The 16,327-nt window shown below is 49.4% G+C and overlaps 1 protein-coding gene across 1 annotated transcript in view; it reads left to right on the plus strand.

Moving 5' to 3' along the window:
- CFAP251 (cilia and flagella associated protein 251) overlaps nucleotides 1-16,327 on the plus strand; it is a 48,545-nt gene that overhangs the window by 24,999 nt on the left and 7,219 nt on the right. The window contains exons 11-18 of the mRNA XM_048514532.1: nucleotides 2,909-3,100; nucleotides 5,566-5,816; nucleotides 7,382-7,533; nucleotides 7,838-8,011; nucleotides 9,120-9,304; nucleotides 10,827-10,941; nucleotides 12,299-12,462; nucleotides 15,917-16,007. Of these exons, the coding sequence (XP_048370489.1) occupies nucleotides 2,909-3,100; nucleotides 5,566-5,816; nucleotides 7,382-7,533; nucleotides 7,838-8,011; nucleotides 9,120-9,304; nucleotides 10,827-10,941; nucleotides 12,299-12,462; nucleotides 15,917-16,007 (1,324 nt within the window). The remainder of the gene's footprint in view (nucleotides 1-2,908; nucleotides 3,101-5,565; nucleotides 5,817-7,381; nucleotides 7,534-7,837; nucleotides 8,012-9,119; nucleotides 9,305-10,826; nucleotides 10,942-12,298; nucleotides 12,463-15,916; nucleotides 16,008-16,327) is intronic.

Below are 16,327 nucleotides of genomic sequence, written 5' to 3' on the forward strand. Positions count from 1 at the left end.
GCGCCCCACCCCCCCACCCCTTGGGCAGCAGCCACCCAGAGTACAGGCACCAGGCCCGCCAGCCGAGTCCTTCCTGCTCACCGCAGTGCACGCACGTCGTGCTCAGTGGCCAAGACCAGCCTAGATGTGTGTGTGAGTGCCCACAGAGAGGGCTCCGAGTGTCACCTCTGGCACCCGTGCCATAGGTTCGCCATCACTGCTCTAGGCTGCTTCCCTTAGTCTCTATGGTCTGTGTGGAGACTATTTCCTTCTCCCGCCTCTGGATTCCCTGAGCTTAGGTGGCAAGTAATTCCCTGTCGTGGGAGTGTAATTGGTATGTCGGCTTCCACACCTAGTTTTCATTCTAATAGAGAGTCCCACTAGGTGTGAAATAAATTAACTCCAGGGCATCCGGGCATCTGCATTCAGACATCATGGTGTTTGGGTGCTTGATCAAACCTGGGTGGTTTGTATCAGGCTTTTTACCTGAAAGGAGGGGAGACAACTCTGGGCAGGTAGCACAGCCACATACCTGAGCATGCTCTGTTGCGGCTCCCACCTAGTGGAATGGTCCGGCTTCCACATCTTTTACGTGCTGCAGAACGTGTAAATCGAAATTGTTTGGGAGGGCATTTTTATAAGCCAAATAGGGTTGTAGTTTATTGTGCTTATCGTCTTGTTTTTACTGTGTTGTCTTCTAACTCTTATAAACAATTTAAAAATTGGATGATAGTGTGCCTTATAACTTTGTTGCGTTGTTTTCTAATTTTGTCATCTGCTTCACAACTCAAGCCAGAGATGTAGTGTGTCAAAAAAAGGCAGCCAGTATGGCTGAGTTGTGAAGCAGATTACAAAATTAGAAAACAATGCAACAAAGTTATAATCTCCCAATCCTCTCCCATGGTATCATTAAGCAAAAATAAGAACCACAGGGAGAGATGCCAGGTCTCTCATATCATGCTGTGTCTAGTTCCATCTTGATCCATCATTTCAAAATTTAAGAGAATTTCCCCACATTTAAACCCATTTTAACCAGCAGAGGGCACCACTGTACGGATTAAGGGAGAACCGATATCTGATGGTTTACAGCCCATCACACGATTACTGTTGCATTGTTGCAGACCCGCACTGCATTCTCACTATAAAGTTGGGGCTTGTGAATGTATCTCAGTGGGTGCCCCAGTGTTGCCCGCTCAGCAGCATTGCTGTCATGCAATACAAATCCTGTGCCACCCACAGGACTGGGCCTGTGCCTCCAGGATAAAGAAAACATTCACTGCACGCGCTTTCCACGGAGAGATTTAAAAGGTAAAGATAATCCCCTTTGCAAGCACTGGTTCATGGGGTGAAATCACATCACAACATTTACTAGGCAAGCTCTGTTTACAGGGTGGCTTTGCCGATGCCTTCCCCAGTCATCTACGCTTCATCCCTAGCAAGCTGGGTATCCTTTTATCAACCTTGGAAGGCTGAGTCAACATCTCTCTCTCTCTCTCTCTCTCTCTCTCTCTCTCTCTCTATCTATCTATCTATCTATCTATCTATCTATCTATCTATCTATCTATCTATCTATCTATCTATCTATCTATCTATCTATCTATCTATCTATCTATCTATCTATCTATCTATCTATCTATCTATCTATCTAATCTACCTACCTTCCACCCTCCCCCGGAGGGCTCAGGGCGGTGAACAACAGAACATATAAATAGAGCACAAAATAAAATCAATAATATCAAAGTTAATTAGATAAATCATTAAATAATGGCTCTATACATGTTAAAATCAACCCCGTTAAAATGCAACATTGAGCCGGTCGGGATCGAACTTGGGTCATGAGCAGAGCTTGGAATTGCAGTTTTGCAATTTTCCACTGTGCTCCACCACAGGATTCCTCATAAAGAGATTATAGTACTAGTTTAGCTTGAAAGCACTCTTAGTTAAATATAATATTTCTCTCCCACCCTGCATATGACCTCAGGTGCTGGAAAACAGCTTCCTCGTTCCTGAGACCTGGACAGCTGCTGCTGGTCAGAGCAGGCAACGCTGAGCTGGATGGACCCGACAGCTTTTGACATGTGTAGGACCATGATTTTGTTCTGTGGAGGCCCGTGTGGCATGCCCTGAGCAGAGGTAGCCTCCTGCAAAGGCTACTGGCTCAGTGGTGGGATCCAAAAATTTTAGTAACAGGTTCCCTCGCCAGCCCCCCCTCAGCAAAGGGGGCAGAGGCGTACCTAGGCAAACCTGAGCCCTGGGCAAAACCTGAGTTGTATGCCTCCCCCCCCATGGGCAGCCACCCCACCACAACCCAAAAAAATGTTTTTGCGCCAGGTCATTTCTAAATCATCATCACATTATAGAAAATGCCCCAACTCACAAATCTGAACACAGCAATGGTGAAACACACAGGTTCTTTGATAGAGACTGGTGAGATAAAAGGTACGAAAGGCTGAGAATCCATGAACTGCAGTACCTGAAAGGGATTAACCCAGTTCAGGGAGTTACATTATGAATCGCAATTGCTATATGGAACCTTCACGTTCAAAGGCAGGATGCCTCTCGGGGAGGCAAGGGCGTGGAGGCGGAAAAGCGGACCCAATTAGTAACCCCCTCTCGGCGCACACAAATAATTAGTAACCCACTCTCGGGAACTGGTGAGAACCTGCTGGATCCCACCTCTGTACTGGCTCCAGTCTCAGAAAGAGACAGAGACAGGAACCTTATGAAGAATCTGCATTGTCCTTAATGTATACTAAGGAGTTGCTTAGCTAATTTCCTGCACCATTTGATGAAGATCTTGGTTGGAGCCAAAGGCTTGCAAACTCTTTCTGCCGCAAAACGTTTGCCTGCTGCTAAGATTGTGCTACGTGGTATTCTTTGGACCCAGCATTGTGCAAGATCTCCACAACAGCTTCTTCTTCTTTTCCAGAATGATCGTAACATGTGACGTCAAAGCCCACATCAAATTCTACGATGGAAACCTCCAGCTTCTGCATTGGTACAGCCAGTTTAAACTGGGGCCCATCCGGTCTATTTCCTTCTCCAAGAAACCGGTGTGTCCTTCGGATGCCTCGCAGTTCCCCAACGCCTCCACCTTAACAGGACAGCTGTTAATTATCAGGTGAGAGCTGATGATAACACCGATACTGCAAGTAATTCTTGCCTTTCCTAAAATCATTTTCAAAAGTCAAAGGTGTCTTTTTGGACAGGTATTTGTTACACCTGGGACTGGCTCCAAGGTGGGAAACCCAAAAGGTATTCCTGCCTCTGTCCCCCAATAGTGAGCATCAGAGGTGTAGGGGGAGGGGGGAAATGGCACCCAAGGCAGCGCCTACTCTGGGCGCCCCCCCCCCGCCCCCACTTATCTTAGCCAGCGGGAGCCTGCTGCGGGCCATCCCTCGGCCCAGCCCTGCCAGGCTGCTCCTTTGGCCGGCGGAGCCTCGATCAGCTGAAGGATCAGCAGAGCAAGGGGAAGGGTGCGAGGAACGATTCTCCGCCCCCCCCCCCCATGTGACCAGTTGGTGTGTGCCCGGTGACATGTGACCCCCACATGTCTCCATGAGTGCTCTGCCTCTGGCCAGCATGGAGCACAGACTGCTGGGCAGTTCTCTTGCGCAGGCCCCACTGAATGGAGTGGCAGCTGGCTAAGAGCATCACTGTTGCCGCCTGCCTCCTGTCAAATATTTATCCCCACCCTACTCTGCTGCCCTTTTTTGTGGGGAATATGAAAGCACCAACCTAATGACTGCATCCCCCAGTGCATCTGAAAAAGTGAGCTGTGGCCCAGGAATGCTTAAGTTGGAGCAGGTGCCAGTCCTCAAGGTGGGGATTCAGCCAGTGATGGGATCCAAAAATTTTAGTAACAGGTTCCCATGGTGGTGGGATTCAAACAGTGGTGTAGCGCCACTGATGATAACACCGATACTGCAAGTAATTCTTGCCTTTCCTAAAATCATTTTCAAAAGTCAAAGGTGTCTTTTTGGACAGGTATTTGTTACACCTGGGACTGGCTCCAAGGTGGGAAACCCAAAAGGGCAGGGCACAACGGGGGCGTGGCCAGGCATTCCTGGGGCGGGGCATTAATGATTTCTCTGTTACTGTAAGAAACTCTTACTGTAAAAAAAAAGTTCCTAATTTCCAGCTGGTATCTTTCTGTCCATAATTTAAACTCATTCTAGCAAGTCCTATCGTCTCCTGCCAACAGAAACAACTACTTCTCCTCTAATTGACTGCCTGTCAAATACTTCATACTTTCAAATACTTAATTTTGGTTCTAGAAATCAAAAGAAGTGTACTTTCCTTAAACAAGGAACTTTACCATATTTCTAAAACATGTTTTTGAAACATCCCAGCAGGGAGAATTATCCCGTTTTCTACCTTCGCTAACCAGCCACATAGGAAACGACAGGACTTTATGATTTTTGGACCTAATGGAATTTCTAACGGAAAAGCGGACCCAGTTAGGAACCCCCTCTCGGCACACACAAATAATTAGTAACCCACTCTCGGGAACTGGTGAGAACCTGCTGGATCCCACCTCTGGATTCAGCCTTGTTTACAAATCACAGGCTGTCTCGCTGCGTCGTTATTTTCTCTGGCCTCAATTGAAAGTGGTTTTCCCGAGCTGTGATTGTGGGTTCTCCAGCCTATGATTTTGCACACCGTACCCCAGAGAGAAACATATCTTGCCACGACATGTCTCTGAAGATGCCAGCCGTAGATCCGGGCAAGACGTTAGGAGCAGAAACTACCAGACCCTGGCTGCACAGCCCGGAAAACCCACATGTCCCTGTTAATTCTGACCATGAAAGCTTTCAACACAGACACAGTTATTCCACGGCTTCTGCTTTTTATTAAAAAAAAACTTTTGTAAAGCTTTGTTTCCTTGGTGGCTTGAAGGTGACCATTCCTTAAGAACATAAGAACATAAGAACTAGTCTGCTGGATCAGACCAGAGTCCATCTAGTCCAGCACTCTGCTACTCACAGTGGCCCACCAGGTGCCTTTGGGAGCTCACATGCAGGAGGTGAAAGCAATGGCCTTCTGCTGCTGCTGCTCCCGAGCACCTGGTCTGCTAAGGCATCTGCAATCTGAGATCAAGGAGGATCAAGATTGGTAGCCATAGATCGACTTCTCCTCCATCAATCTGTCCAAGCCCCTTTTAAAGCTATCCAGGTGAGTGGCCATCACCACCTCCTGTGGCAGCATATTCCAAACACCAATCACACGTTGCGTGAAGAAGTGTTTCCTTGTATTAGTCCTAATTCTTCCCCCCAGCATTTTCAATGGATGCACCCTGGTTCTAGTATTGTGAGAAATAGAGAAAAATTTCTCTCTGTCAACATTTTCTACCCTTGACACAGGTAAATATGCAGGTAGCTTTTTACAAACTTTTATTTGCCTTACCCCATCTCTAGTTAAATTAATCTTTTAACTACTCTTCCCCCCCTCCCCCCACCGCCCCTCTGGCAATCTCCAGGCATGGGTTGTACCAGCTGAGACTTTTTAATGAATGCATTTATCGAGCCTGCAGAGGCCCAGTTCCGCACGGAACCACGACGATTCTGATTCCTCCCCACGGTGCAGGAACTTCATCCTCTCCACATCCGACGGGCTGGTGGTCCACGTCGGGACAGAGGGGTTGAAAGTGAGCAAGTGCCTGGAAGAGCCCAACGGCGCCGTCCATGCCATCGCCTGCCACCCAACCAAGCCTCTTCTGGCCAAGGGGAGCACCTGCGGGCTCCTGAAAGTGTGGGACTACAAGATCAATAAGTACCTCGTTAGCCGGATCTTTAAGGGGCAGAGTATCTGGAGCATCTGCTACAAATCCTCACGATGTAGTACAGAACCGGCGTGCGGCTTCTGCCAAGCTTGGGGAGTTCAGGGAGGGGTGTTGGAGCAAACCAGCATTCCACAAGGCTCCACTGGGCTCCTCTTTAGAAGCCACATGCAGATCCAGCAGGCATGATTTGGGGGCATCCACGTGGCAGGGGATCAAAAGCAGCATCATTCCAGGCCCCCTGCATTCACTCAGATCTCTGAGCCCCACGCAAAGCCCCTCTGAAGACCATTCAGAAGAAAAGGTCCCCCATTTCAGTCATTTTTTTATTGTTTTAGCTTCTGGAGCAGCAGTGGCGTAGGAGGTTAAGAGCTCGTGTATCTAATCTGGAGGAACTGGGTTTAATTCCCAGCTCTGCTGCCTGAGCTGTGGAGGCTTATCTGGGGAATTCAGATTAGCCTGTACACTCCCACACACGCCAGCTGGGTGACCTTGGGCTAGTCACAGCTTCTCGGAGCTCTCTAAGCCCCACCTACCCCACAGGGTGTTTGTTGTGAGTGGGGAAGGGCAAGGAGATTGTCAGCCCCTTTGAGTCTCCTACAGGAGAGAAAGGGGGGATATAAATCCAAACTCTTCTTCTTCTTCTTCTGGTTCTATGGCTCAAATCGGACTCTGCCATTTGAAAGCTTAGAAGTCTTTATTGGTAGATACACAGGCTGGAGGGAAGAACCTAGTGGTGTCAAACTCAGGCCCTCCAGGTGTTCATGGACTACGATTACCATCAGCCCATGCCAGCAGGGCCAGTTGGCCATGCTAGCAGGGGCTGCTGGGCATTGTAGTCCATGAACATCTGGAGGGCCTGAGTTTGACACCTATGCCGGAAAACAACCCCGATATATCAATCCCGTATCCTCCTCCTCCTCCCTATCCCTTAGCTCAGTGATGGCGAACCTATGGCACGGGTGCCACAGGTGGCACTTGGAGTCCTCTCTGTGGGCACATGCACACAGAGTTTGTCATGTGGGGGGTGGAAAATCACCTATTCTGGAACCACACCCATCTACACTGGCCTGGGCCACTGAGCACGATGTGTGCGCACTGCGGTGAGCAGAAAGTACTCGGCTGGCGGGGCTGGTGCCTGTGCTCTGGGTGGCTGCTGCCTGGGTGGGCGGGGCGCAGAGGAGGCAGAGATGCTAGAGAGGCACAGAGCAGTGCGTGCGGGACTTGCTGGAGACTAGAACAGCCTGGCCCCTGCTCGAGCAGGTGGGGTGGAGGAAGAGGGAGCCAACCGTTTTTTTCTAAACTAAAACCTCAGCATTCAGGTTAAATTGCCGTGTTGGCACTTTGCGATAAATAAGTGGGGTTTGGGTTGCAATTTGGGCACTAGGTCTCAAAAAGGTTCACCCTCACTGCCTTAGCTCCTCTATCCCACACTTCAGAAGGCTCGAAAGACAGGGATGCAGGATGGACTCGAGGTCAGAGGGCTAAGATACAGCTTCCTGGCCCTGGGTGCCTCTGCTTGGCTACCCAGGGAAAACGAAAGTATTTTACGATCAGCTGGATAATGAAAACTTGCCAAGAGGGCAGGCCTGAGAAGCTGCCACTGTCCTTTGTGCATTTTAGGGTCCTTGCTGGCTGTTGGGTTTACAGATGGAACTGTCTACATCCTGGACTCAATATCCTTGGAAGACGACTGTCCAGAACCTTTCAAATACTCAAAAGGCAAAGTCATTCATATGAGTTTCTCACATGACTCCCAGTATTTTGCAACTGCGGTCAGTGGCTATTTTGTGTTGTTGCTTTTCTGTCCCTCCCGTTCTACATCAATCACAGCTCTGTGGTGCTGCGGGGCTGGGGGGTATTGGGTGGGGGTGGGAAGTGCCATCAAGCCACAGCTGGCGTACGACAGTCCTGCAGGGTTGTCAAGGCAAGAGACGAACAGAGCAGGATGAGGGATGGAAATGTCCGAATCATATTCCCGCACACAGTTCCTTGCAAGACCCTTGGCTCCTTTGGAAATAAGGCTAAAATTCATTGATGCCAAGCGAGTTTTTAATTTTTAAAAATATTTCCCTTCAGGATGACAACATGGCAGTAGCCCTGTATAAACCAATAATGGAAAACGAGAAGAAAGTCTGGGAGCGTCTAGCAGCCCTGCGCTCCCATTACAAGCCCATCCGCACCATTCTCTTTGGAGTGCATTTAGACAGCAATCAGCCCCGGCTGTTAAGTCTGGGAGAAGATCGGCTTTTGGTAGGTCACCTACCCCAAATGCAAAGGACCAGAGCACCTACTGGTTAAAGTAAAGTGTGAAGAGCTCAGTCTTGGGGAACATACCCTGTCGGATCCAATCACTGACTCAACATCCTATTTCACGCAGTGACCAACCAGTTCTCCCGGAGATCCAACAGTTTCTGATAATCCAGATGGCTCTTGGCATGAGAGATTTGTGTGTGTTAAAGATTGCCAGTTAGAAGGAAATGCAGAGGTGGGATCCAGCAGGGTCTCACCAGTTCCCGAGAGTGGGTTACTAATTATTTGCGTGTGCCGAGAGGGGGTTACCAATTGGGTCTGCTTTTCTATTAGAAATTCCATTAGGTCCAAAAATCATAAAGTCCTGTTGTTTCCTATGTGGCTGGTTAGCGAAGGTAGAAAACGGGACAATTCTCCCTGTTGGGCTGTTTTAAAAACATGTTTTAGAAATATGGTAAAGTTCCTGGTTTAAGGAAAGTCTCCTTCTTTTGATTTCTAGAAACAAAATTAAGTATTTGAAAGTATTGACAGGCAGTCAATTAGAGGAGAAGTAGTTGTTTCTGTTGGCAGCAGACGATAGGACTTGCTGTAATGAGTTTAAATTATGGACAGAAAGATACCAGCTGGAAATTAGGAACTTTTTTTTACAATAAGAGTTTTTTACAGTAACAGAGAAATTACACGTCTCATAATCTCCTCGAATGCCCGACTCACCAAGCCGTCGTGCTCCTCACCAGTCCTAATCCATTGGTGCTACGCCACTGTTTGAATCCCACCACCATGGGAACCTGTTACTAAAATGTTTGGATCCCACCACTGAGTAAATGGGGAGAAATCTGTTGGTCTTTGCTGGTATCTCAGTGGTTACTAGGCTGAGTCACCCAGCCGAGGTCATTATCACTGGATGATTTCAAAATGCAGGAATGATTTGCTTGTGTGAATGGGCCTCTGGGGAGCTGAAGCCACGCACGAGACTTGCATTATAACCTGTAATGCAGTTTATTTTCGACGGAATCGATGGAGCTGTATTCAGCTGCAGTGAAATCAGGTGAGCCGTCAGTCTGTGCAGAATGGTTCCGTTCTCAGGCTGACGCTTGTCTTTTTGCAGGTAGAATATGACTTGGAGAACAGCGTCCAAGACGAGTTGGTGGTTATCCGAAGGGTCCGCATGGAGCAGAGCGCGGTCCCAAAATATATCACCTGGTACCCTCCTCTCATGATGGAATATTTTTTCCTGACTGCCAACGATCAGTACAAAATGAAGTTTTATAACGTGACCACAATGATGTGCAGGTAACAGGGCTGACTCGTTGGGCAGTTGCTGAGGCCCTATGGCAGTGGTGGGATCCAAAATTTTTAGTAACAGGTTCCCATGGTGGTGGGATTCAAACTGTGGCGTAGCGCCAGTGGGGCTGGGCGGGGCACAACGGGGGTGTGGCTGGGCATTCTGTGGGCGGGGCGTTCCTGGACGGGGCTGTGGCAAGGACGCAGCCACTGCGCCGGTCCTTGGGCTGGAAAAATAATGCACACAGGCGCATGCTGCCACGCACACCGGTGCACCTCCTGCTAGACTGCTTCAAGTTCTGCGCGCTACTGCTGAGAGGAGGGGCGTAACTAAGGCAAAAATCACGTGGCAAAATCACCATTTAGTAACCCCCTCTCGGCACACACAAATAATTAGTCACCTGCTCTCGGGAACCTGTGAGAACCTGCTGGATCCCACCTCTGCCCTATGGCCTAGGGTCACAGGCGTATCCAGGGAAAATGTAGCCCAGTGCAAAATCTGAGTTTTCCACCCGTCCGCCCTCCCATATGGGCGGTCACCCTCTCCCACCACGACCAAACAACTTTTTTTTTTGCACCAGGCCATCTCAAAGTCACCATCAGGAGGAGGGGTGTGGGAGCTGATTTTCCGCCCCCCACGTGACTAAATGGCCGCAGCCCAGGGACATTTCACCCCATATGTCCCTGTGGATGGTATGCCCCTGCTTTGGGAGGGGCCGTCAGTTTGTACGAGCAGAAATCAGAGTCCAACTTCTGGCTCTGTAGTAATGGTGTCATCTTGGCAGTGAAAGAAGTGGACCAAAGGTCCATCAAGTGCTGCATTCTGTTTTCCCACAGTGGTCAGTCAGATGCACCTGGCAGGTTTAAAAACACAGGCATGCAGGCCAAAGCCTTGCCTGGTGTTGCTCCCAACATCTCATTTTCTAAGGTACACTGCCTCTGAACCTGGAAGTTTATTTCATTAGTGTGGCTAGGAACCACTGATGGATCTGTCCTCTTCCAGGGGTTTGCCTAATCCCCATTTAAATTCACCATTTCTATATCCTGAGCCAGCGTGGTGTAGTGATTAAGAGCAGGTGCACTCTAATCTAGAGAACCGGGTTTGATTCCTTGCTCTGCCACTTGAGCTGTGGAGGCTTTTCTGATGAACCAGAATAGTTTGTGCACTTCAACACATGCCAGCTGGGTGACCTTGGGCTAGTCACAGTTCTTCGGAGCTCTCTCTGCCCCACCCATCTCACAGGGTGTTTGTTGTGGGGAGGTGGGGGAAGGGAAAGCAGATTGTAAGCCCCCTTGAGCCTCCTTACAGGAGAGAAAAGGGGGATATAAATCCAACTCTTCTTAATATAGTTCCTCTGTCAGTCTGGCCCCTTCCGCACACGCAAAATAATGCATTTTCAAACCACTTTCACAACTGTTTGCAAGTGGATTTTGCCATTCCGCACAGCTTCAAAGAGCACTGAAAGCAGTTTGAAAGTGCATTATTCTGCATGTGCGGAATGAGCCTCTGTTTCTCCCTCTCTCTTTTTAGAAAGACTGTTCTGGGACCTACGTATGGCTCTCCGCTGGAGAAGATACAAGTACTTCCACTTGCAGAGGGCTGTGATCCTGAGAAAAGGTATCTGGCCTACATCACAACAGACAAGGTAGGTGATGACCCTTCAAGGATGATTTCTGACGCTACCCAAAGACAGAGGGGAGGCAGTGGAATGCTGCAGCTAAGTTAGGCACGGCTTCAGATCTTTCCTCCACCCACAGAGCTAAATGCATCTTTGGCTACCTGTATTGCAGAAGGTGTGTAGATTAAAGGGTTAAGCATCCTCACCCACCAGTAACTTCCCCCATTGTTTGAAGGAGCTGCCGCAGGCTGTTGATTGGATTTTTACAGGAGAGGAACCCTTGGTATAGATCTTGCATAATTTAGCCTTTGGTGGCTACAGACACAGAGTCATGAGAAGCTGCGAAGAAGAAGAAGAGTTTGGATTTATATTCCCCCTTTCTCTCCTGCAGGAGACTCAAAGGGGCTTACAATCTCCTTGCCCTTCCCCCCTCACAACAAACACCCTGTGAGGTAGGTGGGGCTGAGAGAGCTCCGAGAAGCTGTGATTATCCCAAAGTCACCCAGCTGGCATGTGTGGGAGTGTACAGGCTAATCTGAATTCCCCAGATAAGCCTCTACAGCTCAGGCGGCAGAGCGGAGAATCAAACCCGGTTCCTCCAGATCAGAGTGCACCTGCTCTTAGCCACTGCTCTTAGCCACTACGCCACTGCTGCTCTGCCTGTCCTCCTGCCCTCACTAAGCCTCTGAACTAGCCTCAGTCACATTCTTCAGAGAAGGCTTGTGCAATATCTCCATGATTTTATCTGTAAGAGAAACGGGAGCTGAGATTTTCTTTCCAGAGACTAGCCCACAGCACGTGCGGATTGTAGGCCAGGGGCCTGGTCCCTGGCCCCTCGGCGATACGGCTGGCCTCCACACGGGCCAGAGCCTTTACGGCTCTGGCCCCGGCCTGGTGGAACGCTCTTCCTCCAACTGTCCGGGCCCTGCGGGACCTCGGTGAGTTCCGCAGGGCCTGTAAGATGGAGCTGTTCCGCCGGGCCTTTGGAGGAACCGGCCACTGATGGTGCCCCCCTCCTCCGGCCCTGACACCTGGGCCAACTGTCATCTCAGACTCGCCATTCCTCCCTTTTGGAGGGGGAGGGAATTTTTAGAATTGGAATATTGGACGCCATTATAATAGTAGACTGCTGAACGCCATTTATCTTATTGTAATTTATTATATTTATTAGAAATGTTTTTACGGTTGTCGCTGCTTTTAAATGTTTTAATTGCCTACATTGTTTCCTTTTGTGTTGTACACCGCCCAGAGCCCTTCGGGGATGGGGCGGTATAAAAGTCCAAAAAAAAAAACAAAAAAATAAATAAAAATTTAGATTAATTTAGATTAATTAATTTAGATTAATTTCTGGGGACTGAGGCCCTTTCCCCTCCTTTCTCTTGAGATCGGGCTGCAGATCTTGCCTATCGACGGGAACCCTCACAAATCCTCCGCGTTCATTTGCCACCCATCAGGCGTCTCTGATTTCATCTGTTCCCCCGATGGCTGCCATATCTTCACATCAGGGGGCGACGACTTCACAGCAATGAAATGGGACATTAATTTAAAGTAAGTAATGGCAGAGCTTTCTCTTCCCGGTCCCCACGACGGAGTCCCAGCGAGGGGTGTCTTGCTCAGCAAAACCTTGTCTGATGCTCTCCCAGACTGCGGAGTAAGCAGGCTTCAGTAGCCTCCTGGCTCTGGTTCTTGTGGGTGCCCAACCTATTCAGTGTGGGGCAATAGCGCTTGCCTAGCATAATGGTGTAAAGTTATATGGGAATCGCATACAAGGAACATGATTGTTGAACCAGGACAAACAGCAACTGTCCTGGACAACTTGTGGACACAAACAGCACAGAGGGAAAGACTGAAGCTGCTGTTGTCTGTTAGTGCATCCCAGAGTGGTGGTGGTAGCGGTGGGATCCAGCAGGTTCTCACAGGTTCCCGAGAGTAGGTTACTAATTATTTGTGTGTGCCGAGAGGGGGTTACTAATTGGTGATTTTGCCACGTGATTTTTGCCTTAGATACGCCCCTCCTCCGCTCCTCAGCAGTAGCGCGCAGAACTTGAAGCAGTCTAGCAGAAGGTGCACCGGCGTGCGTGGCAGCGTGCGCCTGCGTGCATTAATTCTGCTTTCCCACCGCGATCGCCGCATGGCCGCGCCCTGCTACAGCCCTGCGTCTACAATGCCCCGCTCGAATGCCCGGCCACGCCCCCATCGTGCCCCGCCCAGCCCCATTGGCGCTACGCCACAGTTTGAATCCCACCACCATGGGAACCTGTTACTAAAATTTTTGGATCCCACCACTGGGTGGCGGTAAAAACCTCTTGTGTCCTGCTCCCCCCACAACAAATATGATGACTGTGTAACATGAAGATCAGCCCTTGCTAGCAGGGGAAAGCCCTTGCTAGTAGGGAAAATTGCCCAGCCAGTCTTTGAGGGATGAGACCTCCGTGCCAGCCTCTCTGATTCTAATTGCGTGGAAAGGGAAGGAAAAAGCTTCTTCCGACGTTCTTTTGTTGTGAAGCAGAAATTGCACAACGTGCCCTTGTTGTTCTTACGAAATGCTGGCTCCAGCATTTTTGGGAAAGCTGAAATATTGCTTTCTGCCGTTAAAAGGAATGTACGAGCTTTTCTGCATTTCCTAGGAGAGGAGAAATCTTTTTGCTGGTATACTGACATCCGCAGCCAGTAGGGTTGCAGGGACTGCATTTTGGGGGGGGGGGGCAGGGGGTCTGCTATCCCCCGTCCCCCTAGCATCCTTGGTGGCTGTGTTGTGATGCTCTGGACACTGGCTGAAATGGGCACAGTCATTCCCTGGGGTTTTCCTAACAAGGCCTGCCACTCGTGGAGCGTCCAGAAGAAAAGAGTGCAGCGGGAGAGTCCTGATTTTATTAATTCTTTGTGTGTGTCTCTCTCTCTCTCGTGCGCACACAGACGCACACCTTGATTTATGCAGCTTAATCAGTAGGAGGTCCGGTTCGCACAAGCTTTAAATGAAAGCAGTAGAATATAAACGATCCTTTCTTCATAATTGTTGGCCAGGTTCCAGGCAGCACCGAATGCCTCTGTAATTTGTTTACGAAGGAAGTCTTCTTGTGAGCTAATTAGCGCTTACCTGTGGTCTCTGCGTCTCCACAATATTTAGCATCTGAGTAGAACTTGCATTATATACAGGTTCAGTTCTGGTCGCCACATCTCAAAAAGGATATTGAGGAGATAGAAAAAGTGCAGAGAAGGGCAACAAGGATGATTGAGGGACTGGAGCACCTTCCTTATGAGGAGAGACTGCAGCGTTTGGGGCTCTTCAGTTTGGAGAGGAGACGGCTGAGGGGGGATATGATTGAAGTCTATAAAATTATGCATGGGGTAGAAAATGTTGACAGAGAGAAATTGTTCTCTCTTTCTCACAATACTAGAACCAGGGGGCACCCATTGAAAATGCTGGGGGGAAGAATTAGGACTAATAAAAGGAAACACTTCTTCACACAACGTGTGATTGGTGTTTGGAATATGCTGCCACAGGAGGTGGTGATGGCCACTAACCTGGATAGCTTTAAAAGGGGCTTGGACGGATTTATGGAGGAGAAGTCGATTTATGGCTACCAATCTTGATCCTCTTGATCTGAGATTGCAAATGCCTTAACAGACCAGGTGCTCAGGAGCAGCAGCAGCAGCAGAAGGCCATTGCTTTTACCTCCTGCAGGTGAGCTCCCCAAGGCACCTGGTGGGCCACTGCGAGTAGCAGAGAGCTGGACTAGATGGACTCTGGTCTGATCCAGCTGGCTTGTTCTTATGTTCTTATGTTCTAATGGGGACATGGGGTATCCCATGTCCCCAGATGCACACCGTTTCATCACATGATGAAACGGTGTGCGCCTGAACCACACGCCCCCGAGCCCCGCCCCCCTCCCAGCCTCCCTGCAGGCCGGCATCTGCCCTCCCCAGGCCAGGAAGGCAGGGCGCGGCACTCAGTGGCAGGCACATGTCCCCCTGGGCACTGGGGGGCCCAAAGCTAAGCTCCTGAAGCATTGCTACAGAGGCTTAGCCTAGACCAGCCTAGTGGAGCTGTGACCTCAGGAAGGAACTCCTGGAGAACAGGAGAAGTTCCAGCAGACTGGAGGAGGGCTAATGTTGTCCCCATCTTCAAAAAGAAGAAAAAAGAAGAAGACCCAAACAATTACCCCCGACACAGTGATGAAGGAAAAGAGATTCCACCTAAACATCAGGAAGAACTTCCTGACCATTCCTGTGTGACAGTGGAATGCACTACCTCAGAGTGTGGTGGAGTCTCCTCCTTTGGAGGTTTTTAATCAGAGTGGGTGGCCATCTGTCAGGGGTGCTTTGACTGTGTACTTCTGCATGGCAGGGGGTGGAACTTGATGGCCCTGGTGGTCTCTCCCAACTCTATGATTCTGTGTGACTCACTCTTTAGAACTCACAGGCTATGCCTCTAATTACTGCTGACGACCTTTTTACTCATTGTGTGTCTTCAGTGCATCGCTGGAACTGAAACAAAGCCAGACGAGCTAGATTTTAGTTTTGCAGCACCAACAACGTTTTCAGAGTACGAGCTTTAAAGAGTCAAAGCACCCATTAACTCTCGAAAACTGATACCCAAAAAACCTTGTTCGTCTCCAAGCTTCTACTGGATTCAAATCTAGCTTTCTACTGGAGACCGATACAGCTGCTTTCTGAAACACAGCCAAACAAAGCAAGCGTCTCTCAGCTCGTGCGGGGGCAGGGTTGGAGGCTGAAGGATTTAATTAACTTAATTTCAAATTAAGTTGCTCTGAGGGTATTGATGGGCCTCATTATTTCTGTGTTAGGTTTTTACACATTGCTGGTAGTGCTGAGAATGCAGGATGCGTGTTCTCTTACACCCTTTCCTCTCTTTATCTGAGTTCTGTTTACCTCTCCATGTTTGTGCAGAGGTTCAGAATTTTAATGGCGGGAAACTCATTTCAGGGACTTCTGTAATGTCACCTCCCAAGAGTTTTGTTTGTCTCCCTGCTTCTCCTAGCGTTTTGGAAGCAGCTGTTTCTCTGGGCGGGAAGGACTTGGTCCCATTCTACAACCTACTGGATGGTGGCCGAGAGGGCGAATTCTTCAGGGTGAGTTCAGACTGTGCTTTGTCGGTCTATGAAATCAACCCAAAAGCAGATACTAAACAGATTTTCAACGTACATCAATCAGAGGCGTACTGGCAGAAAATGGTGCTCGGGGCAAGATTGGGCGTTTTCCCACTTACCTTAAGCCCCGCGCTACTCTCCTTAAGTAGCGCGGGGTCCCCCAACACTCCCCACTACAGGGGCGGCGACAGCGCAGCCGCCCCGACGCTGCCTCTGTCGCGCCCCCTCAGCGTGCGTAATTCCTGGCGCCTTTTGAAACGGCGCCTTCTGTGGGGAAGCCCGGGTGCGCACCAGGAATTGCG

Source organism: Sphaerodactylus townsendi, linkage group LG13 (assembly GCF_021028975.2).
Source record: "Sphaerodactylus townsendi isolate TG3544 linkage group LG13, MPM_Stown_v2.3, whole genome shotgun sequence".
NCBI lineage: Eukaryota > Metazoa > Chordata > Lepidosauria > Squamata > Sphaerodactylidae > Sphaerodactylus > Sphaerodactylus townsendi.